Source organism: Abramis brama, assembly GCF_963993115.1.
Source record: "Abramis brama genome assembly, chromosome: 8".
NCBI classification, from domain to species: Eukaryota; Metazoa; Chordata; class Actinopteri; order Cypriniformes; family Leuciscidae; genus Abramis; species Abramis brama.
Window position 1 is genome coordinate 12,289,761 of NC_139970.1, and position 21,403 is coordinate 12,311,163.

Consider the following 21,403-nt stretch of genomic DNA (forward strand, 5'->3'; position numbering starts at 1 on the left):
GATAGACACCAATTTTATGATTTTGTGACAAACTGTTCACAAGTTACAGCCTCTGAACCAATTATGGGTTGACCTCATTAAGTTTGCGACATCATAACTTTTTTTTTCCAGTATAGCAAAAAAATCGGGGACAGTACTTTTATGCGGCTCAGTCCGAAGATCATTTGAGTACATGTTTGGACAAAATTAGACCAATTTTGAAGGAGGAGTAGCGAAAAAACTGTTTTACATTCACTCCAATATGGCGGCCAGTCACATTGTTGATAAATAACATATGAGATATCGTTGAAATCGGCATAAGCCAAGGAATATATTGACATAAAGAAATTAAATTTCAAGCAATGTTAGCAAAAGTTATAAGCGTTTTTTCAAAAAACAATGATATCTCTGGAACACTAGGTGGCGCTGTGATCAAATTTCTCAGGTACCTTCGGGCCATGCTAATGATGATCCATACCAAATTTGGTGAAGAAATTTCAAATAGTTTAAAAGATATTGCAAATTATGACATCATTCAAAATGGCGGACACGTGGTACATCCCATCATGGCAAAATCGATATCCACGGATTTGTCATGACCCAAGGAATCGATAGACACCAAGTTTATAATTTTCTGACAAACTGTTCATAAGTTATTGGCCAAAATATGCATTTTCCATATCTCATGACCCGTAGGTGGCGCTGTTCCCAACTTTGGCATGGAACCTCAGATCATGCTTCCGATGAAGTGTACCAATTTTCGTTTCGATTGATCAAAGTTTGGCCGAGCTATAGCTTCTGAACCAATTTTGGGTCGACCTCGTTAAGTTTGCGACGTCATAACTTTTGATCAGAGAAGAATAAAAAAAATCGGGGACAGTACTTTTATGCGGCTCAGTCCGAAGATCATTTGAGTACATGTTTGGACAAAATTAGACCAATTTTGAAGGAGGAGTAGCAAAAAAACTGCATACTGTACTTTTCAAAATGGCCACTACTGTAATGGGCGGAGTCTTAATGTAAGATATTGGTTCTAATCAGCATGATGAGATGAATCAGGTGTACTAAGTTTCATTTTTCTAGATCAAAGGGTTCAAAAGTTATAACCATTTCAATGTTGAATTTTTGAACTGCTGGTGGCGCTATAGAGTTGGACCTAGAGACTCAAAAATTGCTACAATTACTTTTCATTACCATCACTACAAGTGTGCCAAATTTCATCATTTTCCTATGTATGGTTCATAGGGCTGCCATAGACTTCAAGAGGAGGAAGAAGAATAATAATAATAATAATAATAAGAAAACTAACAGATACAATAGGTGCCATAGCCCCTTCGGGGCTTGGCCCCTAATAAGAAAACTAACAGATACAATAGGTGCCATAGCCCCTTCGGGGCTTGGCCCCTAATAATAAGAAAACTAACAGATACAATAGGTGCCATAGCCCCTTCGGGGCTTGGCCCCTAATAATAATAAGAAAACTAACAGATACAATAGGTGCCATAGCCCCTTCGGGGCTTGGCCCCTAATAATAAGAAAACTAACAGATACAATAGGTGCCATAGCCCCTTCGGGGCTTGGCCCCTAATAAGAAAACTAACAGATACAATAGGTGCCATAGCCCCTTCGGGGCTTGGCCCCTAATAATAATAAGAAAACTAACAGATACAATAGGTGCCATAGCCCCTTCGGGGCTTGGCCCCTAATAAGAAAACTAACAGATACAATAGGTGCCATAGCCCCTTCGGGGCTTGGCCCCTAATAAGAAAACTAACAGATACAATAGGTGCCATAGCCCCTTCGGGGCTTGGCCCCTAAATAGCTGCAAGCAGCAATACGGGGCCAAGCCCTGCAAGGCAGAGCAAGCAACAGCCGCTGTAGCGCAATGCGGAGCCAGAAGAGCAAAACATCAGAAATTTAATGTACATCAAGCACAGTAAGCACATCAATTACAGCAGCACAGCTAGCATTTAAGCACCAACAGCAGTGCAGAGCCGGAAGGAATTTAAATTATTATTTTATACACAATTTCAAAGTCGCCCCACACTGGTCTCGAACCCACGACCACAATGGTTCGGGATTCATGACGCATGGTTGAACCACTTGCGCCACCCAGAGGACATGTTTTACAAAGCTGCAGAGGAGAGGCTTCAGTGTGTGAATGAGCACACAAAATCATGTTAACGAGATTAGCATGCTAAGCTAACTTAATGCTAATATAGCTTATGATGTGGTACATCCAATGCTGGCAAAATAGATATCCTCAGATTCGACATGACGCAAGGAATCGATAGACACCAATTTTATGATTTTGTGACAAACTGTTCACAAGTTACAGCCTCTGAACCAATTATGGGTTGACCTCATTAAGTTTGCGACATCATAACTTTTTTTTTCCAGTAGAGCAAAAAAATCGGGGACAGTACTTTTATGCGGCTCAGTCCGAAGATCATTTGAGTACATATTTGGACAAAATTAGACCAATTTTGAAGGAGGAGTAGCGAAAAAACTGTTTTACATTCGCTCCAATATGGCGGCCAGTCACATTGTTGAAAAATAACATATGAGATATCGTTGAAATCGGCATAAGCCAAGGAATATATTGACATAAAGAAATCAAATTTCAAGCAATGTTGGCAAAAGTTATAAGTGTTTTTTCAAAAAACAATGATATCTCTGGAACACTAGGTGGCGCTGTGATCAAACTTCTCATGTACCTTCGGGCCATGCTAATGATGATCCATACCAAATTTGGTGAAGAAATTTCAAATAGTTTAAAAGATATTGCAAATTATGACATCATTCAAAATGGCGGACACGTGGTACATCCCATCATGGCAAAATCGATATCCACGGATTTGTCATGACCCAAGGAATCGATAGACACCAAGTTTATAATTTTCTGACAAACTGTTCATAAGTTATTGGCCAAAATATGCATTTTCCATATCTCATGACCCGTAGGTGGCGCTGTTCCCAACTTTGGCATGGAACCTCAGATCATGCTTCCGATGAAGTGTACCAATTTTCGTTTCGATTGATCAAAGTTTGGCCGAGCTATAGCTTCTGAACCAATTTTGGGTCGACCTCGTTAAGTTTGCGACGTCATAACTTTTGATCAGAGAAGAATAAAAAAAATCGGGGACAGTACTTTTATGCGGCTCAGTCCGAAGATCATTTGAGTACATGTTTGGACAAAATTAGACCAATTTTGAAGGAGGAGTAGCAAAAAAACTGCATACTGTACTTTTCAAAATGGCCACTACTGTAATGGGCGGAGTCTTAATGTAAGATATTGGTTCTAATCAGCATGATGAGATGAATCAGGTGTACTAAGTTTCATTTTTCTAGATCAAAGGGTTCAAAAGTTATAACCATTTCAATGTTGAATTTTTGAACTGCTGGTGGCGCTATAGAGTTGGACCTAGAGACTCAAAAATTGCTACAATTACTTTTCATTACCATCACTACAAGTGTGCCAAATTTCATCATTTTCCTATGTATGGTTCATAGGGCTGCCATAGACTTCAAGAGGAGGAAGAAGAATAATAATAATAAATATAGCTGCAAGCAGCAATACGGGGCCAAGCCCTGCAAGGCAGAGCAAGCAACAGCCGCTGTAGCGCAATGCGGAGCCAGAAGAGCAAAACATCAGAAATTTAATGTACATCAAGCACAGTAAGCACATCAATTACAGCAGCACAGCTAGCATTTAAGCACCAACAGCAGTGCAGAGCCGGAAGGAATTTAAATTATTATTTTATACACAATTTCAAAGTCGCCCCACACTGGTCTCGAACCCACGACCACAATGGTTCGGGATTCATGACGCATGGTTGAACCACTTGCGCCACCCAGAGGACATGTTTTACAAAGCTGCAGAGGAGAGGCTTCAGTGTGTGAATGAGCACACAAAATCATGTTAACGAGATTAGCATGCTAAGCTAACTTAATGCTAATATAGCTTATGATGTGGTACATCCAATGCTGGCAAAATAGATATCCTCAGATTCGACATGACGCAAGGAATCGATAGACACCAATTTTATGATTTTGTGACAAACTGTTCACAAGTTACAGCCTCTGAACCAATTATGGGTTGACCTCATTAAGTTTGCGACATCATAACTTTTTTTTTCCAGTATAGCAAAAAAATCGGGGACAGTACTTTTATGCGGCTCAGTCCGAAGATCATTTGAGTACATGTTTGGACAAAATTAGACCAATTTTGAAGGAGGAGTAGCGAAAAAACTGTTTTACATTCACTCCAATATGGCGGCCAGTCACATTGTTGATAAATAACATATGAGATATCGTTGAAATCGGCATAAGCCAAGGAATATATTGACATAAAGAAATCAAATTTCAAGCAATGTTAGCAAAAGTTATAAGCGTTTTTTCAAAAAACAATGATATCTCTGGAACACTAGGTGGCGCTGTGATCAAATTTCTCAGGTACCTTCGGGCCATGCTAATGATGATCCATACCAAATTTGGTGAAGAAATTTCAAATAGTTTAAAAGATATTGCAAATTATGACATCATTCAAAATGGCGGACACGTGGTACATCCCATCATGGCAAAATCGATATCCACGGATTTGTCATGACCCAAGGAATCGATAGACACCAAGTTTATAATTTTCTGACAAACTGTTCATAAGTTATTGGCCAAAATATGCATTTTCCATATCTCATGACCCGTAGGTGGCGCTGTTCCCAACTTTGGCATGGAACCTCAGATCATGCTTCCGATGAAGTGTACCAATTTTCGTTTCGATTGATCAAAGTTTGGCCGAGCTATAGCTTCTGAACCAATTTTGGGTCGACCTCGTTAAGTTTGCGACGTCATAACTTTTGATCAGAGAAGAATAAAAAAAATCGGGGACAGTACTTTTATGCGGCTCAGTCCGAAGATCATTTGAGTACATGTTTGGACAAAATTAGACCAATTTTGAAGGAGGAGTAGCAAAAAAACTGCATACTGTACTTTTCAAAATGGCCACTACTGTAATGGGCGGAGTCTTAATGTAAGATATTGGTTCTAATCAGCATGATGAGATGAATCAGGTGTACTAAGTTTCATTTTTCTAGATCAAAGGGTTCAAAAGTTATAACCATTTCAATGTTGAATTTTTGAACTGCTGGTGGCGCTATAGAGTTGGACCTAGAGACTCAAAAATTGCTACAATTACTTTTCATTACCATCACTACAAGTGTGCCAAATTTCATCATTTTCCTATGTATGGTTCATAGGGCTGCCATAGACTTCAAGAGGAGGAAGAAGAATAATAATAAATATAGCTGCAAGCAGCAATACGGGGCCAAGCCCTGCAAGGCAGAGCAAGCAACAGCCGCTGTAGCGCAATGCGGAGCCAGAAGAGCAAAACATCAGAAATTTAATGTACATCAAGCACAGTAAGCACATCAATTACAGCAGCACAGCTAGCATTTAAGCACCAACAGCAGTGCAGAGCCGGAAGGAATTTAAATTATTATTTTATACACAATTTCAAAGTCGCCCCACACTGGTCTCGAACCCACGACCACAATGGTTCGGGATTCATGACGCATGGTTGAACCACTTGCGCCACCCAGAGGACATGTTTTACAAAGCTGCAGAGGAGAGGCTTCAGTGTGTGAATGAGCACACAAAATCATGTTAACGAGATTAGCATGCTAAGCTAACTTAATGCTAATATAGCTTATGATGTGGTACATCCAATGCTGGCAAAATAGATATCCTCAGATTCGACATGACGCAAGGAATCGATAGACACCAATTTTATGATTTTGTGACAAACTGTTCACAAGTTACAGCCTCTGAACCAATTATGGGTTGACCTCATTAAGTTTGCGACATCATAACTTTTTTTTTCCAGTATAGCAAAAAAATCGGGGACAGTACTTTTATGCGGCTCAGTCCGAAGATCATTTGAGTACATGTTTGGACAAAATTAGACCAATTTTGAAGGAGGAGTAGCGAAAAAACTGTTTTACATTCACTCCAATATGGCGGCCAGTCACATTGTTGATAAATAACATATGAGATATCGTTGAAATCGGCATAAGCCAAGGAATATATTGACATAAAGAAATCAAATTTCAAGCAATGTTAGCAAAAGTTATAAGCGTTTTTTCAAAAAACAATGATATCTCTGGAACACTAGGTGGCGCTGTGATCAAATTTCTCAGGTACCTTCGGGCCATGCTAATGATGATCCATACCAAATTTGGTGAAGAAATTTCAAATAGTTTAAAAGATATTGCAAATTATGACATCATTCAAAATGGCGGACACGTGGTACATCCCATCATGGCAAAATCGATATCCACGGATTTGTCATGACCCAAGGAATCGATAGACACCAAGTTTATAATTTTCTGACAAACTGTTCATAAGTTATTGGCCAAAATATGCATTTTCCATATCTCATGACCCGTAGGTGGCGCTGTTCCCAACTTTGGCATGGAACCTCAGATCATGCTTCCGATGAAGTGTACCAATTTTCGTTTCGATTGATCAAAGTTTGGCCGAGCTATAGCTTCTGAACCAATTTTGGGTCGACCTCGTTAAGTTTGCGACGTCATAACTTTTGATCAGAGAAGAATAAAAAAAATCGGGGACAGTACTTTTATGCGGCTCAGTCCGAAGATCATTTGAGTACATGTTTGGACAAAATTAGACCAATTTTGAAGGAGGAGTAGCAAAAAAACTGCATACTGTACTTTTCAAAATGGCCACTACTGTAATGGGCGGAGTCTTAATGTAAGATATTGGTTCTAATCAGCATGATGAGATGAATCAGGTGTACTAAGTTTCATTTTTCTAGATCAAAGGGTTCAAAAGTTATAACCATTTCAATGTTGAATTTTTGAACTGCTGGTGGCGCTATAGAGTTGGACCTAGAGACTCAAAAATTGCTACAATTACTTTTCATTACCATCACTACAAGTGTGCCAAATTTCATCATTTTCCTATGTATGGTTCATAGGGCTGCCATAGACTTCAAGAGGAGGAAGAAGAATAATAATAATAATAATAATAAGAAAACTAACAGATACAATAGGTGCCATAGCCCCTTCGGGGCTTGGCCCCTAATAATAATAAGAAAACTAACAGATACAATAGGTGCCATAGCCCCTTCGGGGCTTGGCCCCTAATAAGAAAACTAACAGATACAATAGGTGCCATAGCCCCTTCGGGGCTTGGCCCCTAATTACAGGTTTTTAAACTATGGTAACTTTTTAATGTCGTGTTAGCTGACGCCTTCGTCTTGTTGTATTGTGTCCGTTTAGCAAAATCATCTGCTAAAGTCTATTGAAGATATAGATATTCATTCATGTGTCTGACTACGGTTGCAGACGCTCAGTCATCTTGATCTCGAGTGTTCATGGACTGTTCCAATATGGCGGTAACGGCCCAATGACTGCTAATGAGGCATCTACAGTATGTAGGGTGGAGTGTACATTGGTTGTACACTTGTTATTGCGGTGCATTGTGGGATTGAATGAGTGCACTTGCTAACGTCCATTATGGTTTCGGACACCACTACAAATGGCTGCCCCCTCAAATAGTGCCCTATTTAAGGGTATAGGGGGCGATTTTGGATGCACCCGTTGTCTGACGTTTGTCCTTCATCCTCCACCGCATCCGCATCAGTCCCTCATTTTTCACCTCTTTTATCAAAACCATCACAACTCTTTGGCCGTTTGAACTGAGATCAAAGACGAGACAATATAATAGCTAATTAATATGCGCACTCTCCACCAACTGGACAGGGGTCACAGAAAGAACAAGTTACAATAGATCACCCTCAGTGTATCTGTCAAAATGAATGACGGCCTTCAGATTTGTCCGTCAATGCTAAAAAAAATTAATCAATGACGAAAAATATTTGGTTAACACGACCACTGCTTACAATAAATGGCACAAGTTGCATGGACTACTTTATAGGGTGCTTACTTTATCAGTTTTGGAGCTCACTGCTTCATTATGGAAAAGAGAAACCAGGATATTCTGCTAAACTTTTAGGCTCTCAAACCCACAATAATTTCATCAGTCAGTAAAGCCAGTATGTGTTCAGCACATCAACACTGTGGTGTTAAGTGAAAATACTATCTAAACAAAATAGTTTCTTTTAACTTTGACTTTGAAGATAGTTTATAGCTTTTAGATAAACTGAACAAAATGATTTTAACCTGAAATCACAGTTTTCGATTAGACCAATATAAAACAGCAATAAATGACATGGTCGTTCCCCTTTTTTCAGTGCACACGCATTTAACTACACACAGAGATAGAGAGACAAAAAGGGAGAGAGAAAAGAGAGAGAGAGAGAGAGTGAATGACCTACATGTTCTGAGGTGAACAGCACCAGTTTGGGAACCGCTGCCATGCCTTTGATTTTAACCTCAGGATAGTGTTTATACCGCGCCACCATCACGCTGTACATGTTTGAGATCGCTCCTCCTGCAAGAACAAACATTTTGCTACATTTAACTGATGAGTAGGTCTGTAATTAACATTGTGTACTTATAATCTCAAGAACAGACAGACATGTGTCTTAAATGTGTTTTAAATAAATTGAATAACAAATGATTTAGTCAATATTATCAGAATTATATAGGCCTAATATTTAGGCCTATATTTAAGATTCATGTATTTGAATTGCATATAAAATTGACGCAGTTTTAACAATTTAATTTCATTTATGTTTTTAAACAATTTGCATGATTATTTTATGGAAAAAAAAAACTAAAATTGAAACAGTGCCACGGTTTGCTAACAGGAATAATTTTTTGTTTGTCTGTAAATCTGTGCAGCCAAAGCCAAAGCATCAGCGCCATATTAGGACTGTTTGGCGGCTTCACTTTTCACCAATGGAAGAGAGCGAAGGGGCGTCGTCCATCTTTTTTTACAGTCTATGGCACCCACCAGTTGTTGAGAGGAAAATCAGCCACTGATGTATTGTATTAAAAAAATTACCCTTTAAAGGTACACTGTGTTACAATGTTTTGCCCTCTAGTGGGATAGAAAAAAACTGCAAGCATTTTGCAGAAGAACATTGTTTTGGTTGTGCTTCGGCTCTGTGTGACTGTGCGGATGAATATGAGCCTTCACAATAGAACATGCTTTACTATGAACTCTGTTAGAGAGCTACAATTTACCTGTTCAATACCTTACTCATCTTTGTGTCACTTTTACAACATTTCAAATCCCTCAGTTCTCACCATGTCTGAAAAGCCAAGCAAGAGTTGATTCTTGTTTTATTACGAGATCTGTTGTGTTTTCTTTTTGCCAGCAGACTCTCCTCTGTTCTGCGTGTGTTTAAAACGGGTGATTCACAGGAGGATCAAGAGCTGCTCTATGTCAACCTTTCTTGCCGGAGCAGCTTTTCTCTATTTACGGATATGAAAAGACACGCACAGGCAAGTGACGCATGTACGCAATTTCGAGTGAAAACCATATCGACAGGTCTAAAATATATAATGAATCAGGGTAAGATATATATGTATTGACTTATTATTTCAATTTTATTAAATTCGAAACAAAAAAATAAAAATAAAATTACATAGTGACCTTTAATCTAGAATTCTTAATTATTCTGTGGATTAAAAGGCCATACCTGGTGAGAAAATTCCATCGCCCTCTCCATTTGGCCAGCCAATAATCTCTCGCATTTTCTTCAGGGTGAGCTGTTCCATCAGTACAAACACTGGTGCAATCTCATATGTGAACCTGTAAACACACACACACACTTCATTTCTACTTGTCCCACATTAATGAGTGTCTTCACGGCAGGAGGTAGCCTAATTCGCTAACTGTACTGTATTTATGTAAGTCTGTTCAATCCATCACAGAATCATTCTGAGGCATCTTCAGCCTTTTAGCACCAGTCAATAATCCTCCACACTGATTAGCAATGATGAGCAGCTCATTAGTACATGCAAATGTCAAGTGCTCACGCAGTTCTGTCTAATCAATATAAACAGTACTGACATATAATTTACTGACAGCAGGAACATGTGCAAACATGAAAGGTGAAGGCAAATACTAGGGGAGACCGGGGCTAGTTGTCACATGGGGAAATCAAGTGTTTTATGGAATTATCGTAAATACTAGTTTCCTAGTTAAAAAATAGGACATGAGCGCCTTCTCATGTCAAAATTTTAATGCGATGAGCTCGTAATCACAACTTCAGAAGTAGGAAGTAGGACATTTCCGATAGCACGTGAAGGCAGCATTAGTAACAGTGAGGTTTAGTCTCAAAAGTGCAATTCTCTAGCAGGTTTTTTCTTCTTCTTGGATTTGGCATTTTTTGTGCCATCTCCATATTAAATTTTGTTTTTGTAAAAGCTGTTTTAAAGGTAGATTATATATGTCAACATTAATGTGTTAACGCTGCTTGAACAGACTTTCGTGCTTAAACGGACAAAAACTAAATTATGTCAAAATTCCCATTTTGTAGAGTTTCCTCATAAGCACATAAGTCTCCTCATAAGTCTTAAATGAGCTAAAAAGTGTTAAATGAACATAAAGAGTTGTGAGAAAATAGGATGTGTGTCAGATCCGCGTCATGTGTGTCATAAAGTGACAGCAGCCTAATAAACCGGCATGTCATGTCATTAATGTTATCAAAGAACAAAAGGCGTTTCTCAATAAACACGTACGCAAAGTTCGGATTTGAGTCCTTGGTAATTCGGAATTGCCAGGAATTCTACAAATGGAACAGCAGTGTTCTTGATAGCGTCACTCAGCTCTCGGCCAAAGAGGAAATCACTCACTGCTCTTGATGGAATAACTTTTGTAGCTTTTAATAAGGATTAATCTAAATTTAATTAATAATTTATGCGGTGAATAATTTATGCAGTGTTTGATTATTTGATTTCTGTATATTTACCTGACCAACCTGAAAATCTTAAAGCACTGTTTACAAGGTCAGAAACTGATGATAATAACTTTTTTGTTATATTTTTTAAAACGATTAAATGTTGAAAAAACGATAGCTTTGAATTACTGTAATGTTGAATGGTTATAATTAATGGCTAAAATTGGGAGAAAAAAATCCATTTAATAGAGACATCAGTAGCAGACTGGTATCAGTGATACTGGCCTTCATTCATAGTGCTTAGTAAAAAGATGCTATTGAACAAATATTTAAAATATACTATATTTATGTTGTTTCTACATAATTTTGGAGATTAAATGTGAAAGTATTACAATATAAAAATATATTAAAAACTTTAATGTTAGGTGTGATTAATTGCAGTGTTTCTAACATTTATTGTAATGTTATTTTTAATAGACTGACAGCACTACATATATATATATATATATATATATATATATACACACACACACACACACACACACACATTTCCACAAGTATTTTATGAACTATTTATTTTTTACTGTGTTATAACTGACATTTTTCAATATCTGTTTTAAACAAAATTTTAAGGACTGATAAATGAAGCAAACTGTGTGACTATCCCTGGAATAAAACCTTTAAAAACTAAACTATTAGTTCAATCATAAAACTGACTGTTGGCCATTATAGGCATTAGGAGTGTCACACAATACAGCCCCTTAAAATCCACAGGATCAGTAATTTGGGGAAGAGGGAAGTACATCTGAGGATGAGGAGTAAATATTTTATTGGCACATAGTCTTCGAGCTCAAACATGAATTGGGGCTCAGGTCAGGAGGCAGACAGACTGGCTAAACCGACCGTCTGCTAGCTGTCTGACGTCACAGAGGTCAGATAAATCCCATCACACAGAGCCTCTTTCACCTAGCTATCATCATATAGAGACTGTGTCTGTTCCCCGAATTAGGAAATACAAAAAAATTCCCTAAACCCATTTAAGGGTAAAAATGTTCAACAAATAAAAAGCATATATAATGCAGATTAACAAATGATAAAGCTTGGGTTGCTGAATATTCGATCCCTTACTTCAAAAGCACTTATTGTTAATGATATGATCACAGATTATAACCTAGATGTGCTGTGTTTGACAGAAACCTGATTAAAACCAGACAATTACATTACTTTAAATGAGTCCACCCCGCAAGATTACTGTTATAAACATGAACCTCGTCTGAAAGGCAAAGGGGGAGGTGTTGCTGTAATTTATAGTAATATCTTCAGTATTACTCAGAAGTCTTGTTTTAAATATAATTCTTTTGAAGTGTTGGTGCTTAATGTAACACTATCTAATGTAAATTATACGTTTGAGATTTGTGCTGGCTACTGTATACAGGCCACCAGGGCACCATACAGACTATCAAAGAATTTGCTAATTTTCTATCAGAGTTAGTATTGGCTGCAGATAAAGTCCTAATTGTTGGTGATTTTAATATACATGTGGATAACGAAAAAGATGCATTGGGATTGGCATTAAAAGACATTCTTAACTCTATTGGAGTTAGACAACACGTGTCAGGACCTACTCATTGTCGTAATCATACTCTAGATCTAATATTATCACAAGGAATCAAATCACGTGTTACAAATATGTTAGACCTATCACTTCTGCTACTAAAGATTGCTTTATTAATAATATTCCTGATCAGTTTCATCCTCTCAGCATCCCAGATAGCTTAGAAGAACTCAATATTGCGACAGAAACTTTTGACTCTCTTTTCCAGCACTTTAGACACAATTGCTCCTTTGCGCTTAAAGAAGATTAAAGAAAATAGTCCAACGCCATGGTACAACGAGCACACTTGGGCCCTTAAGAAAGCAGCCAGAAAAATGGAGCGCAACTGGAAGAAAACAAAACTAGAGTATTTTCGCATTTCATGGAAAGAGAGCACGACTGCATACAGAGAGGCCTTAAAAACTATTTTTCAACCCTATTAGAAGAAAATAAACAAAACCCTAGGTATTTATTTGAAACAGTGGCTAAATTAACGAAAAATAAAGCTCCATCACCGGACGTTTCCAAGCAGCACAACAGTAATGACTTTATGAACTTCTTTACTTACAAGATTGATAATATCAGGGAGAAATTTATAACTATGCAACCGTCTACTACAGTATCGCATCAGGCAGTGCATTGTAGTGTCCCTGAGGAAAAATTAGATTCATTCATTGCTATAGTAGAGGAAAAATTTTCTAAACTCGTTAAATCATCTAAACCGACATGTATGTTAGACCCTATACCGACTAAACTACTGAAAGAGATGCTCCCAGAGGTCATAGATCCTCTTCTTAATATTATTAATTAAACTTGATCCTACAGAATTAGTTGAATAGTTAGTAGAATTACAGGCCGATCTCGAATCTACCTTTTCTGTCAAAGATACTAGAAAAAGCAGTATCCTCACAACTATGTTCCTTTTTAGAAAGAAATGGTATCTGTGAGGATTTTCGGTCAGGATTTAGACCATACCATAGTACCGAGACAGCTCTCATTAGAGTCACAAATGATTTGCTCTTATCATCCGATCGTGGTTGTATCTCTCTATTAGTGTTACTCGATCTTAGTGCTGCATTTGATACTATTGACCACAACATTCTTTTAAATAGACTAGAAAATTATGTTGGCATTAGTGGAATTGCATTAGCATGGTTTAAATCATACTTATCTGACCGTTATCAGTTTATAGCAGTAAATAAAGAGATGTCTTATCGATCACAAGTTCAGTATGGCGTACCACAAGGCTCAGTACTAGGACCGTTGCTGTTCACTCTGTACATGCTACCATTAGGAGATATCATTAGGAAGCATGGCATTAGTTTTCACTGTTATGCTGATGATACTCAGCTCTATATTTCTTCACGCCCTGACGAAACTCACCAGTTCACAAAATTAACGGAATGCATACTGTAGCTGATATAAAAAACTAGATGACTAGCTATTTCCTACTACTTAACTCTGAAAAAACAGAGATTTTTAATTATTGGACAAAAAACTTCCTCACGTAATAACCTAGAATACTGTCAAACAGCAAACTAACTTTAGCTGGACAATAACTTTATTCTAGAGCTGCTGTAAAGCCAAAACAATCTCTGTTCCTTTAATTTCCTATTATCACTGTAAAGCTGCTTTGAAACAGTCTATATTTTTAAAAGCACTGTATAAATGAAGGTGACTTGACTTGACTATTGATCAAAGGAGAATTTGGGCATGGACTGTGAAAGACATCATTAAATCTCTGACCCTCAGAGGTCAAACAAGGCCAGCGTATTCACTGCTGTTGTCCTCCCATCAATGAAGAACATCCCAGTGGACCAATAAAAATACTCAGAGAGTAGAATTAAACTTCCTTTTAGTTTTGTACAATAGACAATAGAGTCATTAGACCATTCCAGCCATCCGTGTCATTTGACTGTCAAATATTTCTCACAGATACCAGTCTGCTTTAGGATGAGTAGAGGAATGGATGGATGGTTAGATAGATGGATAGATGGATGAGTGTAAGGGATGATGGGGGTGTGTATTGTGTCGGAGGCTCAGCTGGCACTGTGTCTCAGCGTGTAGCTGTAAATTAGCCTTGACCAATGAGGTGTTACTCTACATTCTGGACATTTCCATCTGCACGCTGTCTCAAAACACTCCGTCACATATCACTGGAGCTTTTCTGCTGAAAACTATTATGTTTTCAGCACACTCAGGTAAGTGCCAATCACAAGACATTTTATTCCAGTCTCCAGTGGAGCAACATTACTCTTTATATGCTTTTCCTAAGCTTTATGCATAGTTTAAATGTATGTTTTTGATTCTCTGTAAATGAAATGCTGCATCAGCACAGTCATGTTTTCTGTCAGCTGTGCACAGTGTTGGGAGTAACGCATTACAAAAGTAATGTATTGCAGTAACTTATTACTTTTTGTTGTAACGCAGTAGTGTAAGGCATTACTAATCAATTTTCAGTAATATTTTACTCGGTACATGTTCAGTAACGCTTGCGTTACAACACACTTTTAGCCCAAAATTTAATTGTAAAAAAAAAAAAAAAAAAAAAACGGGGGAAAAAACGGCGAAAAAAACAGCCAGACCGCGAGACATTAACGAATGAAAAATGCCTAAGTTATTACATGTTCGTGGTCAGTCAATAGCCGCGTGTGGTGTCCAAGTTTGTAAATAACGACTAAATGACAGCTTCTGATATATTTGTATGGCGATTTATTTCATTCATCTCCCTCTTGCTGGTGTACCTTTGTATTGTGTGACATAGTCCAGTAAAAGCGTGTGTAGGACAGGTTTAGCAGGAGTGCCGCGAGGCCAGTGGAAAAGCGGCTAATAATGAGAATATGGTAGAAGAAGACTGTACATTCGTGGGATGGACGTGTGCGCATTACTCTGTTTGTTCTGTGTTTTCTTTCTAACCAGAGAGCAGTATGTTTTCTTTCGTTTTGAATTTTTCTGTTTAAAAGTAGACATGTCTGACTGTGAGTGAGGCAAGTAGACTCTGAGTTTCGGTTCATTTATGAGACGCGCTTCAATTCACGCGCGGGCGCCTCCGTGCCCTGATTATCTCGTCTACTATATTTACTTCTTATTTATTAAATCCAAGCAATTGGTTGATGAAACATTGATTAAAATTAAGATACAATTAATACAAACCGAAATTCACTTTAAAGAAAGGCTTTGTGCTTTCTGTTTGAGGTCTCTGTGAAAGTTTTAAAGCAGTCTTTTAGTGCCGCTTTCAGAGCGCTCACGTCCGTAACTGAGAACTGACACGACCATTGTTTTTTCCTCATAAATGCGAACACGAAAAATAAAATAAAATAAAATAAAATAAAATGAATATATTATGTTCTGTGGAGAGCCAACCCTTCTTCATCCGGTGGGTAGTATTAATTTTGGTTTGCTTAGCGTAATTCACAGAATTACTAAAAAATATTTTGCTACCTAAAAGTTAAAGATTTTTTTTTGTGTCACGCATGCACGCATGTCTATTTCCCTCATATTAAATATAAAATGCATGTGTGTAGATTTATATTTTTCTAATATCTGGTCTCCTTTATTAAGGGAGTAGCCTATGGATATATAAACAGTCGTTTCAATATATTGGTATTAAATGCATTTTCTGAGAATTTATATTTCACGTTTTTACAGCAAATGTCAGGTCCACGCTGGGATTGCTCAATTGAATTTATTCTCAACTAGTTTTGTGGTGTAGGTCCGTATTTTATAATGTTAATTTCAAATAATACTAATAGTAATTTAAAGATGTGGTAGCTTTGGATCTGGACGGGAAGGATAACTCTGGGAATTGGAAGGGGAAGTTCTGCCTTCTCACACCGCGCACCGTGACACAGGTTCTTTACAGCCCTAGTCATTTTAGAATGTTAAGTTCTAATTCTGTAGTTATTTTGGTGAAAGTAACTCAAAAGTAATACAGGAGTAATGTAACGCATTACAATTCTGAGACAGTAATATTGTAAGGTAAAGAATTACTTTTAAATAACAGTAACAAGTAATGTATAATGTATTACAGTTTGGAAGTAACTTGCACAACACTGGCTGTGCATGATGTAAAGATGACTTTATGTTTAAACACTGAATATGCACTGTCACTGATGCCAATTTGAATGTTCAACGTTTAAACTGCAATCAGCTTTTAAACATAGTTCTTTAAAAAAACATTATAGGAGATCTAAAGCTAAAATTAACTGACCAAGTTTGAATTGAAGCAGTACATTAAGCGGTTTGGGCTAAGTTAATGGTCGAATTTTTAATACACAGGGTTAAGGCTTCATAACAAGCCCTATTTAGATTAGTTTGGGGAATATACATGCAGTTCTGTCTTGCAAGCACTGTAAAACTTCATAGCCAGTGTAAATCCAGTCTTACATGGTCACATTGCTAAAGGGGCTAATTTGGTCAAATTAATTTACTCCCTCAAATGAAATCCATTTTCATTGGTTGTCATGGTTATTCATTAGTTCATTGATTATCTGTCACCTGTTTCCTTTCAGTTCATTATCTTGTGTGTATATATTGCCCTCAGTTCTCTCAGTTTTTTCCTAGTGGCCGTTTCACCTCGGGTGTGCATTTTTTTTCAAACATTCAATGGACCGGAGTCAATTATTCAGTTTATATTTCGGCTACCACACCTCAAGATATTGTTCAGATGATGTTTTTCAAGGCATTTGTCAGGTTTTTGTCCTTAAAATGCTCATGTGTGTAGGACTAATTTCTTACACATCTAATCCCACGCCTCCATTACTATCTCTAAAATTACATTTTGGATTTAGCAACGGAGACTTGAGCCATTGATAGCAGACGAGAGAGAGAGAGAGAGAGAGAGAGAGAGAGAGAGAGAGAGAGAGAGAGAGAGAGAGAGAGAGAGAGAGAGAGAGAGAGAGAGAGAGAGAGAGAGAGAGAGAGAGAGAGAGAGAGAGAGAGAGAGAGAGAGAGAGAGAGAGAGAGAGAGAGAGATAGATATTAAACGTGTGTGAATTACCAAAGTCTGTGTGCCTCTTAACAGTGTTCGGGAGCAGCGTCTCTACTAATAATGAATCTGTAAGTTTATCTGCTTCAAGAACAGCGCCATTATTACCTCGCTAATAAGAAACGTCATGTAGCTTTAAGTTGCTAAACAGTTTTAATGATAAAATATTAGTTTGTGTGTGCGTATTGAGTGGGAAAGAGAGCGGGAGAAAGAGAGTATGTGCTGTCCGTACATAATAAAATGTAATTTTGTGGCAAAAAACATGGAAATAATTTGTCGTTTTTATCCTGTTGTTTACTATATTTATTTGCTGGATCAGTGTCGCTGTGGGTTTTGCTTCTTTAGCTGTTGTCGTCTGTAAGGACCTTTGAAATAACTGAAATAATTTGGCGAAGTGATATGGAACTGTAATGCGGTCAAGACTTGCGCACCTTAAAACATTCGTCAACCAATCAGAGTCAAGCATTCAACAGTCCCGCAATATAATGAATGTTTATGCTGCTAAAGTTCCGTTATCTTGCCTTGCCTCGTCATAATCTTCATCGAAACGTTATAAAATCACAAGTGAATGGAAGGAGGTTGGAACTCACATGTTAGTGTTGGCAGTGGAGGTTAGCCACTCTCCAGCTAAGCCAATGATGTCTAGACCTGAAGACAACTGGTTAAAAAACCTTGGGTGACCTGCAGGGAAAGAGAAAGGAGGAGAGAATATGATACTGACGTTTTTTTTCCTAGTCAACAGGACTGAAAGAGCATGTCACCTGTCCGGACTCCGTATTTGAGCGTGTCCCTGCAGTCCACCAGGATCTGCTCCAGGCTCTCGGGCTGATCACACAGCTCTAAGTTGAAGCCCTCCATGCCCTCCAGCAGCTGGTGCGGATGATGGAAGTCCAGCACTTTTGTGGATCTGTCGAAGGTCTTCCGCACATAGTTCGTGAGGATCTCCACCACCTCCAACAGGAACTGCATGGTGTACTCCTCTCCATTTTTAGCAGGAAGCAGATCTGTCACACATTTTGTTACACAGTTTTATCAGTCAAATTGCTGTTCTACACAAATGTTGGTTACACTTTAATTTAAGGTGTCCTTGTTACAGCGTAATTATATATTTAAGGAGTAATAATAATTAACTACTATAGGGTTAGGGTTTAGTTTAGGGTTAGTTGCATGTAATTATGCATCATTTATTGTAACTACATGTAACATGTAACAAGACACTAAAATAAAGTGTTACCAAATGTTTTTGTTTTCTTGTTTTTGCATTATGAGTGCAAAGCAGAATATTTTAAATGAAAATAATGTTACATGAATGTCATAAAGGTAATTCATACAAAGCATTTACATAAATGTAAATCATGGTGACATTTTTGTCAAATCTTCTGGCAGAAAGATATTTTACAAATCATTTAAGGAAGAAATACACTGTCAACACAGACTCTATAAACAGATCACGTTTAAGAAGGAAAAATGTACTCGAACTACAACGAGAACTTGTGAATTTACTTTTGGTTTGGCAAACTATTTACAAACTATATATAGACCCATGCTTTGATGTAACACTCTCTGCTTTTAAACCATGGAATTTCTAAAACACAGATAACGTTATTTAATATAAACATTTTCTTCTGATATAGAGTATCCAAATGCAAATTCTATTTTCTATATTTTTATACTATGAACAACAGTTCTGGAATAACCAGGAAATAGTTATTTTAAAAAGCAAAAAAGAAACTTAATCTTTGAATTTTCTGTGCATAATGGTGATTATACTATATACCAGCATCTTTTGTGGGTTAAGTTTAAAAAAGTGAGGCTATGTAAGCTTCAGGTTGCCTAATAACTGTATGAGGATTCTGCAGAAAAAAAAAAAAAAGTTTAATATATACATTTATTTGTCGGCTTGATAATTGACAGAACGCTATTATTAATTATGCTGTTTGTCAAACCAAAGGCAAAATTGTGGTGCGATAGTCACATATATGAGAAAATATTGGTATTTTTTTAACTCTTTGTTTTATTACTGTTTTGTATTGTATTATATTTTGTACTGTCTGCTACTGTTTCTTCTCTCTAATGGTCTGGAAATAAAGTTGAGTCTCTCACCTCTTGCGTACAGATTGGAGAAGTCAGTCTCCGTGCGCCTGAAGCCAGACTCGCGCTCGTTGTCCCGTGTTAAAATGCTCTTGGGCTGCTGATCGTTAAAAAACCCGACAATTCGGCTCTTGTCCTCAACATTATTGTTCTTCTGCAAAAACCCTACATTATTACACACAGAGGAAGACTGAAATGAGCGACCTCCGTTCCCAAACATTGCAGCAAATAATTGAACACAAATGAAATGTGTTTGAACGTCTCTTCGAGATCGGAGCAGTTGGGCTGTACTGTCCGACTCGTGTGTATTTATGACACAGGTTATCAAGGGGGAGGTCACCACTGATGACATCAGAATAACAGTGATTTAGATGCCCAATAAACCTTCATCATCATCATCACCACCACAGAAGCTGAAATGAGCGCAGACTAACTGATGATGTCAGGGACCACCACAGCTTATAAATGCTAAAACAAATAAAAATAATTAAATTTTGTATCTAGGTTAGGCTTTAACACTAGCTAAAAAAAATAAAAAAATAAAAAAATAAAGATCTATCTGAGAGCAGAATTTAAGATCTCATCACATTGCATTAATTATAGAGGAATTCGATTTATCACAACGTCAGATTATGTCCTTAACAACAGAAGCTCTTTCCATCCGCATGAACGACACTGCAGATTGTTTCATTTTGTCTTCTGCTGCAGCTTCCTCATTCTCCTCATCTTCATCTTCTTCAGCTCAATATGGGATCATTCAAGCGGTGCTTATGAACACTCTTCTCTCTTCACGGCAGTGAGAGCGATATGAAAGTAGGCTATGCCAAATCAGCCTATGGTAAAACAGCGTAATATTTCATTTAAATCGTTTTTCAGATAGGACGAAATTGAATCCATGTTATTGTAATTTTATAGGAATTGTGTTATTTATATTTGACAATTTATATTTAGGTCTACATATTCCATTCGTCTGTGAAACACAACCATAAACCGATTTATAGCACGACTAATTCATGGAAGACCATTTCTTTTGAAAGCATATGTTATCTCGGCAAAACAGAGGCTTGACGAATTGCCATTTAATAGATTTCCATTGAGAATAAATTCTCTTGGGACACAGGGTGATTTACCGGCTCACCTCTTAAAACAATCGCAAAAAACGCTATTCTTTAACCCTTTCGAATGGATTTTCTCTTTAAATCATGTGATTATATTTAAGCAAATCAACATTAAGCAAATTCTCTAATATTCAGAATGTTATGTGTCCCCCCCCCCCCCCCCCCAGACAGAGCTGAAGCCACCAAAAGGGGGCGCTAGATGACACGTCTGCTCATTAAAAACCAATTAATAGACATAATGCATATAATGCAATAGTTTAGGTGTTTTTTTTGTTTGTTTTTTTACTGGCACAGTATTTCAAGCCTATACAAACCCCAAACACGTACATCTTAGTCACTGATTTGTTTATAAAGGAGTAAAATTGTTTTCAACTTACCGCATATCTTCATTCCAAGTTTCCTTGTACATCCATGAGCGACTCCACTCCAGTCATAGTCTACGGGGAGAAAACGGCGGAACCTCTAAAAACCATCTTCCTAAATTTACCCATGCGATAAATGCGCCATCATTTATGCTACTAATATGAAATTAATGTGGGCAGCTAAACATAATTCACCAGGCTAGATCAGGACAAGAGCCTCCATCTGGTGCCGCCCCGCCCCTGCGGCCCAAACCCTGAGTTCAGCCCCATTTACCAGCGCGTTATCTCTGTCGGACCACACACTCCCGCTACATTCTCCTCACAATGGCGAACTCCTCTATTCCTCTCAGGAGCATCCAAACGTTTTCAACTGCAATTTTGATGTAAATAATTGCCATTGGTATAAAAGTGGCATGTAGTGGAAAAAATGATTATTTGAAA

General features: G+C 37.7%; 1 protein-coding gene across 2 annotated transcripts in view; it reads right to left on the reverse strand.

Moving 5' to 3' along the window:
• The window catches only part of gad1a (glutamate decarboxylase 1a), a 75,519-nt gene that overhangs the window by 49,631 nt on the left and 4,485 nt on the right, over positions 1–21,403 (reverse strand). For both annotated transcript variants that reach the window (XR_014607562.1, XM_084123058.1), the window contains exons 3-8: positions 20,978–21,037; positions 19,495–19,647; positions 18,153–18,395; positions 17,982–18,072; positions 9,608–9,720; positions 8,336–8,451 (exon numbers count right to left, since the gene is read on the reverse strand). Coding sequence is in view for 1 of the 2 variants with exons in the window: in XM_084123058.1 (XP_083979184.1) it covers positions 8,336–8,451; positions 9,608–9,720; positions 17,982–18,072; positions 18,153–18,395; positions 19,495–19,647; positions 20,978–21,037 (776 nt within the window). In the remaining variant the exon portion in view is untranslated. The remainder of the gene's footprint in view (positions 1–8,335; positions 8,452–9,607; positions 9,721–17,981; positions 18,073–18,152; positions 18,396–19,494; positions 19,648–20,977; positions 21,038–21,403) is intronic.